This window comes from Piliocolobus tephrosceles, chromosome 5 (genome assembly GCF_002776525.5).
Source record: "Piliocolobus tephrosceles isolate RC106 chromosome 5, ASM277652v3, whole genome shotgun sequence".
NCBI lineage: Eukaryota > Metazoa > Chordata > Mammalia > Primates > Cercopithecidae > Piliocolobus > Piliocolobus tephrosceles.
Window position 1 is genome coordinate 28,954,397 of NC_045438.1, and position 18,565 is coordinate 28,972,961.

The 18,565-nt window shown below is 41.5% G+C and overlaps 1 protein-coding gene and 1 pseudogene across 7 annotated transcripts in view; both read right to left on the reverse strand.

Moving 5' to 3' along the window:
* SAMD3 (sterile alpha motif domain containing 3) overlaps positions 1-18,565 on the reverse strand; it is a 67,169-nt gene that overhangs the window by 22,978 nt on the left and 25,626 nt on the right. For 4 of the 6 annotated variants that reach the window (XM_023230583.2, XM_023230582.1, XM_023230580.1 and 1 more), the window contains exons 5-7: positions 16,975-17,160; positions 16,638-16,722; positions 8,751-8,918 (exon numbers count right to left, since the gene is read on the reverse strand). In XM_023230583.2, the coding sequence (XP_023086351.1) occupies positions 8,751-8,918; positions 16,638-16,722; positions 16,975-17,160 (439 nt within the window). The remainder of the gene's footprint in view (positions 1-8,750; positions 8,919-16,637; positions 16,723-16,974; positions 17,161-18,565) is intronic. The other 2 variants (XM_023230581.2, XM_023230584.1) reach the window with 2 other exon arrangements.
* On the reverse strand, positions 17,420-17,922 carry LOC111554888 (annotated as a pseudogene). The gene has a single exon (XR_002735360.2). The product of XR_002735360.2 is annotated as a 60S ribosomal protein L34 pseudogene (transcript).

The following is an 18,565-nucleotide window of genomic DNA, read 5'->3' on the forward strand; positions in this document are numbered from 1 at the left end:
GACTTGAAATATACACGAATGAATCTTTAAAAGAGTGTCAGTTTAAAAGGTGAAATTGAATGAGGTAAAGAATCCCCATTTATGTTAAATCAAATATACATGAATCCCAAATGACAGAATACATTCTGGAACATTTACAAACAAAAAATACATATGAAACGCTTTAAAATGGTTCCCTACAGTCAGAAGTGTGGAGAAAGGCAGATAGAAATGGGGACAGAAAGGAATCATAAAACCAGAGAAAGATCCAGCACAGGGCAACAGTGATAATGTGCCATGAAGTAAGGAGTTTGATTCACTCAACTTTAACACTTAAGGATTATGACCAAAAACAAAAAATTACTGTATAAAGTACAATCTTACTTTGCCATGCAGTTCCACACCATTCCTCTAAGCTTTTAAATCCAACATTTTCATCATTTTAACAAGAGACTGTCAGCAACTTATGAAATTACTCAGTTAAGTGTACTGTTTTGAGAATCTAATTTTATCTGTTTATAAATACACGATGAGGTACAGTAAAAGACACTTAAGAAAAGAAAGCCGATTTATCAATTCATGGGGCTATACACTCTCTGGACTTAAAACTAAAAGTCAGATGCATAAAAAGAGATGGCACAGCTGCTGCACTGACTGCACGACCATACATGTAGCCACATGAGGTACTGAGGTTGGAAAGGCATCTTTAAACATTGCAAAATACCCAGCATTTTGCAAGATTGGTCTGGGAACACAATGTGAGATTCTGACAAGCAAAGCTATCTATCTAACATGATGATAAGTCTTTCTAGCAGTGGGACATGAGGAACTCAGGTGTATTGACTCACAGTTGGTGCTTTGGCACTTCAGATGCTTCAAGTTTTGCAGCCAAAGAACATAGCTTAAGCAGAGCTAAAATGGCATAGCAGCATGCAGTGGGTGGAGGGTTAAGGACAAAAGATCTGCCCCCTCTGCTCAGACCCACACAAGTTCTGCAGCTGCCTGGTCTACCTGTGGAAGCCCACGTGACAGGACTAAGAAATTCATCCTGGCCGGGCGCAGTGCCTCACGCCTGTAATCCCAGCACTTTGGGAGGCTAAGGTGGGTGGCTCACCTGAGGTCAGGAGTTCGAGACCAGCCTGCCCAACATGGCAAAACCCCATTTTTACTAAAAATGCAAAAAATTAGCTGGATGTGGTGGTGCATACCTGTAATCCCACCTACTCAGGAGGCTGAGGCAGGAGAATCGCTTGAACCTGGGAGGCAGAGCTTGCAGTGAGCCGAGATTGCACCATCGCACTCTAGCCTGGGCAACAAGAGTGAAATACTGTCTCAAAAAAAAAAAAAAAAATCTACCTTCTTTCATTGAGACATCTACCTTCAATTCTTTGGTAAATCCCATCAGACAACCAAAGAAAAAAGAACAGAAACAAAATTAAGCAAAACAAAAGAAAATCTCTTCCTTTATTTATCCCTTCCCAAGATCTTCCTCCAGTTTAGCCACACCCACTTTCTTGCCTTTGAGTGAATGGCCAGACCCCTGTGTCTTGCCTGCATCGACATTTTCCATCTCTGCAGCATAGGAAATAATTTTTTTCTGTGTTATAAAAATATTGTGCCCAGTTAAAAAATTTTAAAACATGAGAGTTACCCAAGTGTGTCTTAAAACAATTTTAATGTTCAGAAATCTTTTTTTTTTTTCCTTTGAGACAGGGTCTGGCTCTGTCACCCAGGCTAGAGTGCAGTGGTGCGTTCTCAGCTCACTGAAGCCTCAACCTCCTGGCTCAAGCAGTTCTCACACCTCAGCCTCATGAGTAGCTGGGACTTACAGGCACATGCCACCATACCTGGCTAATTTTGTTTAGTTTTTGTAGAGAGGGGGTCTCACTATGTTGCCCAGGCTGCTTTCAATATATATGACACATGGACTCAAGTAATCCTCCCGTCTCAGTCTCCCAAAGTGCTGGGATTACAGATGTGAGCCACTGTGCCTGGCTCAGCAATCTTAAAGACATTACAAAGGAGCTATCAACGGAAGAAGTTCAAACCAAAGATTAAAAATAATGTTGGTAATCACTCTGAAAAATAAAATTATATGAGATAAATTCAAAGGATGGAGCCCCCTCAATAAACACACTTCTTAGTGTTTGTACATTTGCTTAATCCCCACGTAGCATACAAAATACAGAAACAGAGTGTTTCTGTAATATTCCACTATAAATAGTTTTCACATCCTTTAAAGCTTTTTGCTTTACAGACATGAGAGCATAAACGGAGAGGCTATAGTCTTCAAAGAATCAACGATTTGCACTATTTGTAAGGGGGAGAAAAGTTAAATCCTTACCAATTAGATTTGTTTGCCAGCAAAAATGTTGTCTCTGCAGATGTCAACAATGACCACCCTATCATCTTTTTTTTTAGCCTTAGCTGGCAGGAAGGTCAAAAGTAAATTCCATTGCCATTTAACTGCTAACCTCAATACATTCAATTCCCTGTTCATTTTGTAGCAAAGAGCCCTGGATTGACCACAGCAGGGTTCATCTTAGGATTCAAGCATGTCTTGGGGGCTAGAAAGGAAAAACCACGAAGAGTGTAGTTCCATGAAGAAGGGACAGAAAGTGTGAGTGTACAAGCTGGTTCAAAGATGATGTGTCAACACAAGAGGGGGGTTTGCATTTAGACTCGTGTCCAGGGGTGTGACCTCTGATCCCACAGACTGACCCTTGAGTTCTAAGGCTGGGGACAATTGATTTTACCATTCATCAATTCCATTGAATTTTGGTGGAGAATACCTCATAGAAAAAGAGGGAAAACTGAATTGAAAGGAACTCCACCTTTATTCTACTGAAAATCAAATGTTTGTGAAAAGCAACTTAAGCATAATGTAATGCTGTTATTTTACAAAGTGATTTTTATTTTATTTCATTTTAAGTTTTGGGATACATGTGCAGAAAGTGCGAGTTTGTTACATAGGTATATATGTACCATAGTTGTTTGCTGCACCTATCAACCTGTCATCTAGGTTATAAGACCCACATGTATTAGGTAATTGTCCTCATGCTCTCCCTCCCCTTGTCCCCTACCCCCAATAGGCCCTGGTGTGTGATGTTCCCCTCCCTGTGTCCATGTGTTCTCATTGTTCAATTCCAACTTATTAATTAGAACACACGGTGTGTTTGGTTTCCTGTTTCTGTGTTAGTTTGCTGAGAATGATGGCTTCCAGCTTCATCCATGTCCCTGCAAAGGACATGAACTCATTCTTTTTTATGGCTGCATAGTATTCCATGGTGTATATGTGCCACAGTTTCTTTATCCAGTCTATCATTGATGACATTTGGGTTGGTTCCAAATCTTTGCTATTGTAAATACTGATAGTTTGATGGGAATAGCATTGAATCTATTAATTACTTTAGGCAGTATGGCTGTTTTCACAATATTGATTCTTCCTATCCATGAGCATGGAACGTCTTTCCTTTCCTTTGTGTCCTCTCTTATTTCTTGAGCAGTGGTTTGTAGTTCTCCTTGAAGAGGTCTTTCATGTCTCTTGTAAGTTCTGTTCCTAGGTATTTTAATCTCTTTGCAGCAATTGTGAATGGGAGTTCACTCATGATTTGGCTGTTTGTCTATTATTGGTGTATGGGAATGCTTGTAGGTTTTGCACATTGATTTTGTATACTGAGAACTTGCTGAAGTTGCTTATCTGCTTAAGGAGATTTTGGGCTGAGATGATGGGGTTTTCTAAATATACAATCATGTCTTCTGCAAACAGAGACCATTTGACTTCCTCTCGTCCTATTTGAATACTCTTTATTTCTTTCTCTTGCCTGACTGCTCAGGCCAGAACTTCCAATACCATCTTGAATAAGAGTGGTGAGAGAGGGTATCCTTGTCTTGTGCCGGTTTTCAAAGGGAATGCTTCCAGCTTTTGCCCATTCAGTGTGATGTTGGTTATGGGTTTGTCATAAATAGCTCTTATTATTTTGAGATATGTTCCATCAATACCTAGTTTATTGAGAGATTTTAGCATCGAGGGCTGTTGAATTTTATTGAAGGTCTTTTCTGCATCTATTGAGATAGCCATGTGGTTTTTGTCATTGGTTTTGTTTATGTAATGGATTATGTGTATTGATTTGCATATGTTGAACCAGTCTTGCATACCAGCGATAAAGCTGACTTGATTGTGGTGGATAAACTTTCTGATGTGCTGCTAGATTCAGTTTGCTTGTATTTTATTGAAGATTTTTGCATTGTTGTTTGTCAGGCATATTGGCCTGAAATCTTCTGGTACATTGTGTCTTTGTTCTCACTGGTTTCAAAGAACATCTTTGTTTCTGTCTTCATTTCGTTATTTACCCAGTAGGCATTCAGGAGCAGGCTATTCAATTTCCATGTAGTTGTACAGTGAGTTTTTAGTGAATTTCTTAATCCTGAGTTCTAATTTGATTGCACTGTGGTCTGAAAGATTATTATGATTTCCATTCTTTTGCATTTGCTGAGGAGTGTTTTACTTCCAATTATGTGATCAATTTTAGAATATGTGTTGTGTGGCACTGAGAAGAATGTATGTTCTGTTGATTTGGGGTGGAGAGTTCCGCAGGTATCTATTAGGTCCACTTGGTCCAGAGCTGAGTTCAAGTTCTGAATATCCTTGTTAATTTTCTGACTCGTTGATCTGTCTAATATTGATAGTAGGGTGTTAAAGTCTCCTACTATTATTGTGTGGGAGTCTACATCTCTTTGCAGGTCTCCAAGAACTTGTTTTATGAATCTGGGTGCTCTTGTATTAGGTGCATATATATTTAGGATAGTTAGCTCTTCTTGCTGCATTTATCCCTTTACCATTATGTAATGTCCTTCTTTGTCTTTTTTGATCTGTGTTGGTATAAAGTCTGTTTTATCAGAGACTAGGATTGCAACCCGTGCTCTTTTTTGCTTTCTATTTGCTTGGTAAATATTCTTCCATCCCTTTGTTTTGAGCCTATGTATATCTTTGCACATGAGATGGATCACCCGAGTATAGCACACTGATGGGTCTTGACTCTTTATCCAGTTTGCCAGTCTGTGTCTTTTAATTGGGTCATTTAGCCCATTTACATTTAAGGTTAATATTGTTATGTGTGAATTTGATCCTGTCATCATGATGCTAGTTGGTTATTTTGCCCATTAGTTGATGCAGTTTCTTTATCGTGTCATTGGTCTTTACATTTTAGTTTGTTTTTGCAGTGGCTGGTACCAGTTTTTCCTTTCCATTTTTAGTGCTTCCTTAAGGAACTCTTGTAAGGCAGGCCCAGTGGTGACAAAACCCCTCAGCATTTGCTTGTCTGTAAAGGATTTTATTTCTCCTCCACTTATGAAGCTTAGTTTGGCTGGATATGAAATTTGGGGTAGAAAATTCTTTTCTTTAATAATGTTGGATATTGGCCCCCATTCTCTTCTGGCTTGTAGGGTTTCTGCAGAGAGATCTGCTGTTAGTCTAATGGGCTTCCCTTTGTGGGTAACCTGACCTTTCTCCCTGACTGCCCTTAACATTTTTTCCTTCATTTCAACCCTGGTGAGTCTAACAACAATGTGTTTCGGGTTGCTCTTCTTGAGGGGTATCTTAGTGGTGTTCTCTGTATTTCCTGAATTTACATGTTGGCCTGTCTTGCTAGGTTAGGGAATTTCTCCTGGATAATATCCAGAAGTGTGTTTTCCAACTTGGTTCCATTCTCTCTGTCACCTTCAGGTACACCAATTAATCGTATGTTTGCTCTTTTCATGTAGTCCCATACTTCTTGGAGGCTTTGTTCATTCATTTTCATTCTTTTTTCTCTAATCTTTTCTTCATGCCTTATTTCAGTAAGTTGATCTTCAATCTTTGATATCCTTTCTTCCACTTGATCGATTCCACTATCATTACTTGATGTATACTTGACGAAGTTCTCGTGCATTGTTTTTCAGCTCCGTCAGGTCATTTATGTTCCTCTCTAAACTGGTTATTCTAGTTTGCAGTTCCTATAACCTTTTATCAAGTTTCTTAGCTTCCGTGTATTGGGTTAGAACATGCTCCTTTAGCTCAGACTAGTTTGTTATTACTCACCTTCTGAAGCTGTCATCAATCTCATTTTCTATCCAGTTGTGTGCCTTTGTTGGAAAGAAGTTGCTAACATTTGGAGGAGAAGAAAAATTATGATTTTTGGAATTTTCAGTGTTTTTGTACTGGTTTTTCCTCATCTTCGTGGATTTATCTACCTTTGATCTTTGAGGCTCATGATCTTTGGATGGGGTTTTTGTGTGGGAGTCCTTTATGTTGACATTGATGTTGTTGCTTTCTGTGTGTTAGTTTTTCTTCTAACAGGCCCTTCTTCTGCAGGTCTGCTACAGTTTGCTGGAGGTCCACTCCAGATCCTGTTTGCCAGGGTATCACCAGTGGAGGCTGCAGAGCAGCAAAGATCACTGCCTACTCCTTCCTCTGGAAGCTTCGTTCCAGAGGGGCACTGGCCAGATGCCAACCAGAGCTCTCCTGTATGAGATGTCTGTCAACCCCTGTTGGGAAGGCTCTCCCAGTCAGGAGGCACGGGGGTCAAGGACCCACTTGAGGAGGCAGTCTGTTCCTTAGCAGAGCTGGTGCGCTGTGCTGGGAGAATCCCTCTTGTCAGAATCAGCTGCTCTCTTCAGAGCCAGCAGGCAGGAAGGATTAAATCCACTGAAGCTGCGCCCATAGCTGCCCCTTCCCCCAGGTGCTCTGTCCCACGGAGATGGGGGTTATGTCTGTAAGCCCCTGGCTCAGGATGCTACCTTTCCTTCAGAGATGCCCTGCCCAGTGAGGAGGAGTCTAGAGAAGCAGTCTGGGCACAGCCACTTTGCTGTGCCCAGCCCAGACCTCCCAGCCTCCTTAGCACTGTCAGGGTTTAGAAAACTGCCTACTAAAGCCTCAGTAATGGTGGATGACCCTCCCCCCACCAAGCTCGATTGTCCCAGGTCAACTTCAGACTGCTGTGCTGGCAGTGAGAATTTCAAGTCCATGGTTCTTAGCTTGCTGGGCTCCATGGGAGTGGGACCCACTGAGCAAGACCACTTGGCTCCCTGGCTTCAGCCCCTTTTCCAGGGGACTGAACAGTTCTGTCTTAATGGGGTTCCAGGTGCCACTGGGGTGTGAAAAAAATCCTCCTGCAGCTAGCTCAGTGTCTGCCCAAACAGCCACCCAGTTTTGTGCTTGAAACCCAGGGCCCTGGTGGTGTAGGCATACGAGGGAATCTCCTGATCTGCAGATTGCAAAAACTGTGGGAAAAGTGTAGTAACCCAGCCAGGTAGCACAGTCTCACATGGCTTCCTTTGGCTCGGGGAAGGAGGTCCTCGGCTCCTTGCACTTCCCGAGTGAAGCAATGCCTCACCCTGCTTCTGTTCGCCCTCTGTGCGTTGGACCCATTGTCTAACCTGTACCAATGAGATGAACTGGGTACCTTAGTTGGAAATGCAGAAATTACCCACCTTCTGCATTGGTCTGTCTGGGAGCTAGCTGCAGACCAGGGCTGTTCCTATTCGGCCATCTGGGTCCCTCTCACAAAGTGATTTTTAAGAACATAAAATATTTCAAAATAAATATGATTCTATCTTATAATTTTAGTTTGTAATTAGAATTTTGCAAAGTTTCTAAAAAGTTTCACCACTAAATTTAGGGCACCTCTCAGCTGTCTTGTCTTTTTGTCAAAGAACAGTTATAGAATTGTGTTATCTTAACTGACCTATCATTTTGAAAGCCTCACTGAAAATTAGAATAAGATATTTCAAGTACATACTTTCATCCAAGTTTTGCATTATGCATGATGCTGGGATGAGTGGTTACAAAATATATTTAAAATATTCTTATCTTATGGATCTTATAACTAGCACTAATAAAACTGAGGTGACTCAGTGCTTTGCCCTTCTATTATCAAATAAATATACCAGACGAAAAAGAAAATAGAATATTTACACCAAGTACATTCACTAATATAAACTTGTTTGTGGTGAAGAGTTAGGATTTACATATTCGTATGGGGTTAAGATAGAAATAGAATTGGGAAGATAAGAGATTTCACTTTCATATTTGGTAGTTCAGACATCCTTCTTAAAGAGTTCAATCTACTTTGATAGCAGGGGAAATTTTTGTTTCTGAGGATATTTCGGTGCTCCGAGGTAGAAAAGGAATACGTACAGGATCTCAGACAACTGGAATTCCCATGACCTCCCACCTGCTGAGGGAAGAATCTCCAGGCCCTCCCAGGGACCCTCAGCCTGGAGCTCCCGACAGCCACTTCTGGGTTGGGTGGAAAGGCTTCAGGACCAGCAGGGAACGGAAGGCCATGATGGAGTTTTGTATCCATGCACGTGAGTTATTTCTTCCCTGAAACCTGGAGACCGGAGGCTACCTAACTCAGACAATGTGAGTATTAAAACGCTTTCTGTAGCAGTAAGAGCATCAAGAACATAAGATGCATTTTAGGATAAGAGCAAAAAAAAAAAAAAAAATCATTCAAGGACTCAGAACTTAAGAGTTTTTCCACGTTTTTGAAGGTTGTAAAAAAAAAAAAACTGGACATGAGATGTTCAGTAATTGCTTTGGGAATTCTTTTCTTGGAAATACCACGCTCATTGTTAGCCATGCAAAACAGACTTGGTTCTTGACTATACTTCAAATTTTAAAAAGTTATCTCATTTTGTTTTAATTATTTTAAACGCTATTATTTATTATTCCTTAATCAATATATCAATCTATCAAGTCATCAGAACATGTATGAATTCAATCTTACTTTTATCTGGACAAGTTTAATTTCATCAAATCTTGTATCAGCAAGAGATTTCCTTGTCTGGCCTCTTCGGTGTCCAAATTTACACTTATTTCTAATCACTTGCTCATCATCTTCTATGGGTCTTCGAACATATTTAAAGCGATCTTTGAGGGCTCGTTTCCATAAAAACTGTAAAATAACACAACAGGCCAGTTAATCTTCAAGGAGATTGAGATAATCCTATATAAACAATACACCTGTACAACAACAATACATACCTATCATCTTTGGGCTTGAAATTATTTTCACATCATAGTAATAGAAATAATATTTATCTATCCTTCCTTTTACCCTCACAGCAATCTTGTGACACTGCTACAGAAATTATAAACCCTAAGTTATAGGTAAGAAGACAAAGTCACAGAAATAGAAATCTTTTTCCAGTGTCATATGGTTATTGAGTAAATATATCAGTTCTTGAACCTAGATTTTCTAATTCCCAAAAGTGATACTTTCCACTAGACTCTGCTGTATCCACAACCAACTCCATTTTTCTAGTGGGTTCTAGAAAAGACCTGATAGTGGCTTATGGATTGATGCATTTTCTTTAAAAATAATTTTCTGTCACCTTTTGAAATTTGTTTTGGTGAGTACTGTTGGCATTCACTCCCTAAGCATCTGCGGCGCCTCTACTGTTTCAAACACAAAGACCAAGTCCCCACTCTGGGAGGGAGAAAGGTGTAGGTGGACCTCACTTTCAGTGTAGCAGAGGGATAAGTGATTTTAATATAGAGTGAAAACTATTATAATAGGGGAAGATACATCATTCATTTACATTGTGTTAGGAGATCATAAAAGCCTTCCTGTAGGAAGTTCTTGAATCTAAACTGAGGCTTAGGTCTTAGGGTCAGGTAACTGCAGGAAGGGATGGAGATAGCATCAGGGAATGCCGGTTGGGTGGATGCTCAGACGTTCCAGGAGGATGAAGCTGCATGTGCAATGGAATGGAGGGAGAGCTAGTGCCCTTTGGATAACTACCAAGAGTTGTGGGAGGCTGGAGCACAGAGCTCAAGATGAGGGAATGATAGAGGATGGGGTAAAAAGTAAGGTGGGAGAGAGGAGCCAGCCCAATCATCAAGGGCCATGGTCACCCCATTAAGGAGCCTCAATGTAATCCTGAACCAGATCTTAAATCTGTCTTTGTAGACAGGCCATATTAGAACCTCACAGGAACTTTTGCCCTTGGTCTTTCCTCTAAAGCAATGGTTCTCAAAATTTAGCCTGAATCAATTCCTGGAGGACCTGTTAGAGCACAGGTTGCTGAGCCCCACTCTCAGCGTCTCTGATTTTGAGGTCAGGGGTAGGCTGAGAGTGTGCATTTCTTGCAAGCTCCCATGCGATGCTGCTGCTTGCTACTGCTCGAGACTACACAGATGCTGGTTCGGGAGATTGGAATGGAGCCCAGATGTCTGTATTTTTAAAGCTCTATAGAGAATTCATCAGAACAGCCAGGTTAGGAAGTATTCCTAGGCCATGTTGAGTTGGGAGAGTGAATGGTCAGATTTGAGCTCTGGAAGGATCTATTTGGCATGTGGAGTTTTTGTGAGACCAGAGAGATGGACAACACCTAGGAAGCACCCCTGGACTTCTTCCTCAATATGCCAACATCACTTTCACTGCTGGGCCTTCAGTTTGGGCCTGGAAAGCTTTATCCCTCTTTTCCCACACCTAGCTAGTATGTAGTTGACCCTTGCTTTGCCTTCAGGTCTCAGCTCAGCCTGTGCTTCATGGAAGCCTCCTCTGGCCTCTGTAACAGCTTGGCGTTGGAGCTGCCCTTTCTTCACTGGCACTTACCACGGTGGTAATCTACTCTCATCTATGTGATACTTTGTTTTTATTTCTACTTCTTTTTTTTTTCTTTTCTTTTCCTTTGCCTGCCTGCCTTCCTTCCTTCCCTCCCTCCCTCCCTGTAGGCTATAAGCACACAAAGAAAGGCTCATGCCTGCTTTGCCCACTACCAAGTCCAGCATAGTGCTTCATGCATTCTGGAAACTATAAATGTTTGATACCTTGTGTCAATACTCTATGAAGCAGGAGATGCAGGTGTCAACAGGACAGACCAGAAGCAAGACTCTGAGTCTTGGCAGTGCTTAGCTGGTAACTAACTCACTGCATGAGTGGTGGCCCAATGCTTCTTCTTCTTTAATTTTTTTTTTTTTTTTTTTTGAGACAGAGTTTCACTCTTGTTGCTCAGGCTGGAGTGCAATGGCACAATCTCGGCTCACTGCAACCTCCACTTCCTGGGCTCAAACTATTTTCTTGCCTCAGCCTCCTGAGTAGCTGAGATTACAGACATGTGCCACCATGCTCAGCTAATTTTTTGTATTTTTAGTAGAGACGAGGTTTCTCCATGTTGGTCAGGCTGGTCTCGAACTCCCGACCTCAGGTGACCCATCCATCTTGGCCTCCCAAAGTGCTGGGATTACAAGCATGAGCTGCCACACCCGGCTGGCCCAACCCTTCTTGAAGTCAGTGACTCAGGGCTGCTTCTGCTGCTCATCTCCCCTGCAATGTCGTGTGCTTGAATAGATCCCCACAGTGAGTGCAGGGAAGGAAAAAAAAAAAAAAACCCATGCAGGCATATGGGCCTGTGTTTCCCTCTGAGCCCTGGCCATGAGAGAGAGTGGTAAGTCACTGAGTGGCTTTGGGCATGTTTTTTTTTTTTGAGAGGGAGTCTGGCTCTGTTGCCCAGGCTGGAGTGCAGTGGCCGGATATCAGCTCACTGCAAGCTCCACCTCCTGGGCTTACGCCATTCTCCTGCCTCAGCCTCTGGAGTAGCTGCGACTACAGGCTCCCGCCACCTCGCCTGACTAGTTTTTTGTACTTTTTTTAGTAGAGACGGGGTTTCAACGTGTTAGCCAGGATGGTCGCCATCTCCTGACCTCGTGATCCGCCCATCTCGGCCTCCCAAAGTGCTGGGATTACAGGCTTGAGCCACCGCGCCCGGCCTGGGCATGTTTTCTCAGCTCTATTTCCTCACAGGTCAATGGGAATGCCACCAAAATAACATTAGCCAAATGTTTGGCACTTAGATTTTGCTATTCCTGGTTATATGGTTTGTAAGTCCCAATAAGAGTAATCCCTGAATGCACCATAGCCTAAATTGGGAAGACTGTAGGTCCAAGTAGCTAGCCTGAATACATATTAGCCAAGTAACCCCTCTTAATTTCAGTTTCTTGAACTATAAAACAGAAAAATAAGATCTGTCCTATTAACTGTACTGGCTTTTTGGGAGACTCAAGTGAGTAGCTACTCATTGAATATATCTGCAAACTCAAGCGCTATTTGTAAAGTCCTTCAACAGCCCTAGTAAGAAAGGCAGTGGTTGAGGGCTGGAGTATGGCTGCAGCACTGATTAAGCTCCCCGTATGCATGAGTCAGAGATGCCTTATCACCTCCCACAGGGGTGCTTGTGAGCTTGGACTTTACCATTGCTGTTTTACAACAGAACAGACAAAAAGAACGGCTTGTATTTTTCTTAGCCATGAAATATGAACTAGTGCAAGTACAGTACATTTTTTTCCCACCTGTTTCCCACAGCTCTGAAGGGTTTCTAAACATGCTGAACCTGGTGGGAGGTATTACAGCAATCAACGACTAGGACATTTTTAAATTGCCAATTTCTTCTTTCTAGGCTCTCCTGTCTCTCTTTATTAACTGTCTGATAGGAACAGATAAAGGACAAATCAAATACAATCTTCCACATGAGTATTCAATCAACGAGTATTTACTGAGAATCTGCTATACGCCTGACACCGTGAGTTACTTACACAGATGCCTCAGGTAGGCAGACTCAGTAGGAAATATTTGTGTTACAGAATAATCATCCCTCTCCTCCACGTTTCCAGCTAGAGAGGGTGTAGAAAGTTCTACATGAAGACAGCTCTCCGTCAAACACTCTGAAATAAAAAATGACCCTGAAATTGCAGACCTCCTGTTGTGACATATGAAGCAGTCCACAGCATCACCAGCAGACCTTTGCACATGCAAACGCAGACTGTGGACCACCTTACAGTCCACAGCATCACCAGCAGACCTTTGCACATGCAAACGCAGAATGTGGACCACCTCACATGGCAACTGGACTAGACTTGTCCACAAAGCAAATATGCGGAAAAATAAAAAAGGGTTTGGAGAGACTGTCTAGGCAAAAAGAAATTAAAGAGACATAATAACCAATGCAATGCATAATACTCAATTAGATATTATGGCAAAAAATTATTTTTAAAACATTTTTGAAAAATTGGAGAAATGTGAATATGGATAGTATATATTATGCAATTATTGCTAATTTTCTTGGGTATAAAAATGGTATTGTGGTTATATAAGAGATTGTCCTTATTCTTTTTTTTTTTTTTTTTTGGAGATGAAGTCTTGCTCTTGTGCCACAGGCTAGAGTGCGATGACACGATCTCGGCTCACTGTAATCTCCGCCTCCTGGGTTGAAGTGATTCTCTTGCCTCAGCATCCTGTGTAGCTGGGAATACAGGCACCTGCCGCCATGCCCAGCTAATTTTTGTGTTTTTAGTAGAGACAGGGTTTCACCATGTTGGCCAGGCTGGTCTTGAACTCCTGACCTCAGGTGATCTGCCCACCTTAGCCTCCCAAAGTGCTGGGATTATAGGTGTGAGCCACCACACCCAGACAAAAATTTTTCAAAATAAAGAGTTAAAAATAGGCCGGGTGCGGTGGCTCAAGCCTGTAATCCCAGCACTTTGGGAGGCCGAGACAGGCGGATCACGAGGTCAGGAGATCGAGACCATCCTGACTAACACGGTGAAACCCTGTCTCTACTAAAAATACAAAAAAGTAGCCGGGCGAGGTGGCCGGCGCCTGTGGTCCCAGCTACTCGGGAGGCTGAGGCAGGAGAATGGTGTGAACCCGGGAGGCGGAGCTTGCAGTGAGCTGAGATCCAGCCACTGCACTCCAGCCTGGGCGACAGAGCAAGACTCCGTCTAAAAAAAAAAAAAAGAGTTAAAAATAAACTTAGCCCTAAAAATAACCAAGTTTGTGCACTCTTTTTCTTTCTCCACCCCTGCCTCCCATTAATGTTCTCTGAAATTTTGTACATTTTCCCCTGTAACATTAGAAACACAACCTCATACACATTTGCAGGGAGAATTTGGGTAAACATCCATCCAGGCACCAGATGCAAATTTGAGCCCTAATTGGCTAAGCAATTTTGTTCATGTCTCTTTATCAGTTAACCAGTCGTTCGTGAACGCCACTGGGAACAGATGTGGATAAAATGCGCGCAAGAGCAAAGAAAGCAGTATTTGTTAGTTTGTATGTGTCTCACTTTGATAACCATGAAACTAAAGGTCAAAAGGTATTAGATCAATATGGATTTGCTTATGTATATGCAAAGATTCTCTAGAAGGACTCTAATAACATTGATTACTTCTGGGGAGGAAAATTAGGCGGCTGGAGAAGCAAGCGCAGGTGGGAAACTTTTCTATTTATACCCTTTTGTAGTTTTTGAATTTTGAACTATATAAATATGTAATTTATTCAAACAATAAATGTAAATTAAAACACACACACACACAAGTTCTATCCTGGCTAACGCGGTGAAACTCCGTCTCTACTAAAAAATACAAAAAATTAGCCGGGCGTGGTGGCAGGCACCTGTAGTCCCAACTACTCGGGAGGTTGAGGCAGGAGAATGTCATGAACCCAGGAGGCAGAGCTTGCAGTGAGCCGAGATCGCGCCACTGCATTCCAGCCTGGGAGACAGAGCGAAACCCCATCTCAAAAAAAAAAAAACAAAACAAACAAAAAAAAAACACACAAGTTCTATGTACAGTAACACTGATTAGATATTATGTTGGTAGATGTATCTCCAGTGTGGAAGAAATTCTGAGACTCAGTTTTGTCAGCCATATTGACATGATTGTCAATGTTGGGGCGCCAGGTTTGTTTAGTATTGTTGTTGTCGTTGCCTTGTTTTTTTTGTTTCGTTTTGTTTTGTTTTTTAGAGGAAATTCAATTTCTTCTATAGTGTACTTTATATGCAGTGGCATATTTTGGAAAGGATGTCATCCTAGAAGCAAGAATACCTGAATTCTAATCTTGGCTTCAATAATTACTATTTTTCCAGACATGGTATACAACATCTTTCCTCAGTCTGAGTGGTGAAAAAAACCTTTAATGGCCTCTCCCATTGAGAAAATTCTGTGATTCTCTCCATATATAATGAACCTTTTCTTAAAAATACAAAAAAAGAAGGAAGGAAGGAAGGAAAGAAAGAAGGAAGGGAGGGAGGGAGGGGTAAATACAAATAAGGAAGGAAGGAAAGGAAGGAAGGAAGAAAGTGGGAGGGAGGCAAGGAAGGGAAGAAGTGAGGAAGGAAGGAAGGAAGGAAGGAAGGAAGGAAGGAAGGAAGGAAGGAGGATGGGAGGAGGGGAGGGAGGGACGAAACAGCCTTAAAATGTCCTTATATTCATAGATATTGGCATTTATCCTTTGTTGTTCTTGGAATTAATTGCTGAAATTCCATGTCCTTAAGAAAGCACAGCAAAAAAATATCTTTTCACAAACATCTGAGACAGTAAAGTACAAAAAGACATCTGTCTTCTTTAGATATGACTACCAACGTGTATGCACATGACATATAGATACAGGAAATAACAGTCTAGCTTTACATAGCTACCTATACATAGCTATAGCTCTTCGTAATTGTTCCTTAACTCATATAGTTACAGCGTCAAAAATTAATTTTGTATTAACGATTCTTAGGTACAGTTCAATAGTGTTAATTATATTCACATTGTTGTGCAATGAAGACACTGGTCTTTGAAATCCAGGAGATAGGCAGGTTCAAACAGCAAAGTTTGTGCTGAAATGTCAGCGGCAGTGGTTCTCAGCCCTGGTTGTATATTAGAATAATTTTGGGAAATTTAAAAAATGTTAATGACAGTGTCCCATCCTCAGATTAATTCAACCTGAATCTCTAGGAATCCTAATGTGCAACCAGAGGTTAGAACTCCTGCCCCAGAGAATTGCTTGAACCCGGGAGGCAGAGGTTGCAGTGAGCTGAGATCGCGCCACTGTACTCCAGCCTGGGTGAGAGAGCGAGATTCTGTCTCAAAAAACAAAACAAAATAAAACAAAAAAAACAAAACAAAGAACTGCTGCCCCAAAGTATCCTGGGGGTGTGTTTTTATCAGGACAGAAGAGATGTGACAGGGCCAGGTAAGGTTGGAGGCCTGGACCTCAAAAGCCAAACAACAGCTCCACTGGGTCTGAGAAGGCAAGAAACACCTGATGACAGCTCTGAAGCAGGTGCAGCCATGTCTTTCTCTTTCTATGTGTCACATCTCCTAAAGACCCTTCCTAACCCTTAAAACCCTTAAGACTCTAAAGTGAACAGCTCGGTTAATTTTAGCAACTTTATATGCTTGTGCAACCATAATCACTGTCCATTTTGGCCACCCTCAGCCCTAGGCAACTCTTGACCAACTCTGTTACACTGAGCTTCCAGTTTTGAGAGGGCAGCAATATGATGATGGAGAGAGACAAAGAAGACAAAGAAACACAGGGCAGAGAGAGACCAAGAAGTTATGAAAAAGGGAAGACAAGGAGACAGACAAAGAGAGCGAGAGAGAGCGTGAAGTCAAGAAAGAAGCATGGACTAACAGAAAGTGAAAGACAGAAACAAAGTCAGAGAGAGACCAAAGAGACAAAAAAAAGAGAAAAACAGAAACAGATAGACCTAGATATATAGAATTGGAGAGAGAGAGAGAGACATCAAGAAAAGATGGATGAAGCATAAAATTACTGGGCAACACAAGGCTATTATTTTAAGACAGTCTGAAATTAACAGAATGGTGCCAGGTGGTCACTTACAAAGCCACAGCCGTCCTCATCCAGGAAAGGGTGGGCCTGCAGCAGGGCATTAACTACGTCATTGTACTGCTGGGTGCTGGGGTACCTGTTCACCAAAACAAGGAGGATATGTTTCACTTCAAGCAGTCCACATTCCTTCCTTTAAGATGAGTCTAAATTACACTCACTTTTCTTCACATTTTTCTACATAACAAAAAGAGATTTAAATATTGGGCAATTTGGGACCTATTACCAATATGTCATCCACAATCTAAAGAGAGTTGATTCCATGTGAATTCTACTCTATTCCAAAACAGACCCTTTCCCAAAGCAGCAAGCCTGTCCTGTTGTCACTCACAGTGAGCCTTCCAGATACTTAGTCATGTCGGCCTGGAGAAACTCAATGATCCTTATCCTCATGCTGTGATCCGGGCACTTCCCCTCTGCTAATATGCATTTGACATCATAGGGAAACTCCGGTAAAACATAGGACTTCGTCCATTGTAATGCTTTGCTTCTAGCTAGAATATGTTTCACATTTCTTCTGTGAAATAAAAACACACAAAGAATGAAATTCTATTCCATATATATGCAATTTATTAATTTGCTACATCCTGAGAACTTACGAAATAAACAACTTTCCCGAGACCCAAATATATGGAGGTCATCAAGCTATCTTCCATCCATTCATCCATCCACAAATGTTTGAAGGCTCATTAAGTGTCTTTGTCCATTCACACAACACATATTTATTCTTTAGAAAAAGTCATAATAATATAGACTTTAGAATAAAGCCTGAAGCTGAAATGCATACTAATTCATTTTTCTTTTTTTCTTTTTTTTTTTTTTTTACAGCAAGTCTTTTCATTTTTATTACTCAAAAAAGTTTCATTTTTTAATTTAGCTTTCTGACTCTGTGCTTGTGCCTTCAACACTTTCACAACGATTTTCTGCTCCTCGATAAGGAAAGCACACTTGATCCTGTCACGAACACATTTAGCACACATGGAACCACCATAGGCCCTGCTGACATGTTTCTTTGTTTTGGACAATCTCATAAGAACTTTAGGTCTTACAGCACGAACCCCTCGAAGTCTGCCTGGGCACACACCACATGCAGATTTTGGTGCTTTCCCAACCTTCTTGGTATAAAGGTAAACAATTCTATTACCAGGGGTTCGGGACAGCCTAGTTTTGTTAGAGGCTGTATTGTAGGAAAGCCTACGTCGGTATGTCAAACGCTGGACCATTCTGAGTGCCTGATGACAACGTCCCCGGAAGAGCTAATTCATTTTTCTTAAAGAGAAAATGTAATGCATAGCTCAAAACTAGACAATATACTTAACAAAAAGAAAATACGTTGCAATTCAGCAAAGCAAATGAGGCCTACCATAAAGTCTTAGCACCTGTTAAGAAAATTCTTCTAATTAATTTATTCTGCTGCTATTTATAACGAAATACAAGATCCACCTAATTTAGTTGGTCTTTGCCTATTCTGATAAGGTGAACTTAGTTTCTAAATTAAATATAAATAACAGATATTCCAGTTCCATCCAGATGAAATTTCTATGAAGGGCTGCAGAAAACGATAACTACAGCCGGGCGTGGTGGCTCACACCTGTAATCCCAGCATTTTGGGAGGTCGAGGCAGGCAGATTATGAGGTCAGTAGATCGAGACCATCCTGGCTAACACGGTGAAACCCCTTCTCTACTACAAATAAAAAAAATCAGCCGGTTTGGTGGCGTGCCTGTAATCCCAGCTACTCAGGAGGGTGAGACAGGAGAATCGCTTGAACCCAGGAGGTGGAGGTTGCAGTGAGCCGAGATCACGCCACTGCACTCCAGCTTGGGCGACAGAGCGAGACTTGGTCTCAAAAAAAAAGAAAAAAGAAGAAAAAACTATAACTACAGAAGGCAGATCAGGAGTTGCCTGAGGCTGAAGGTGGAT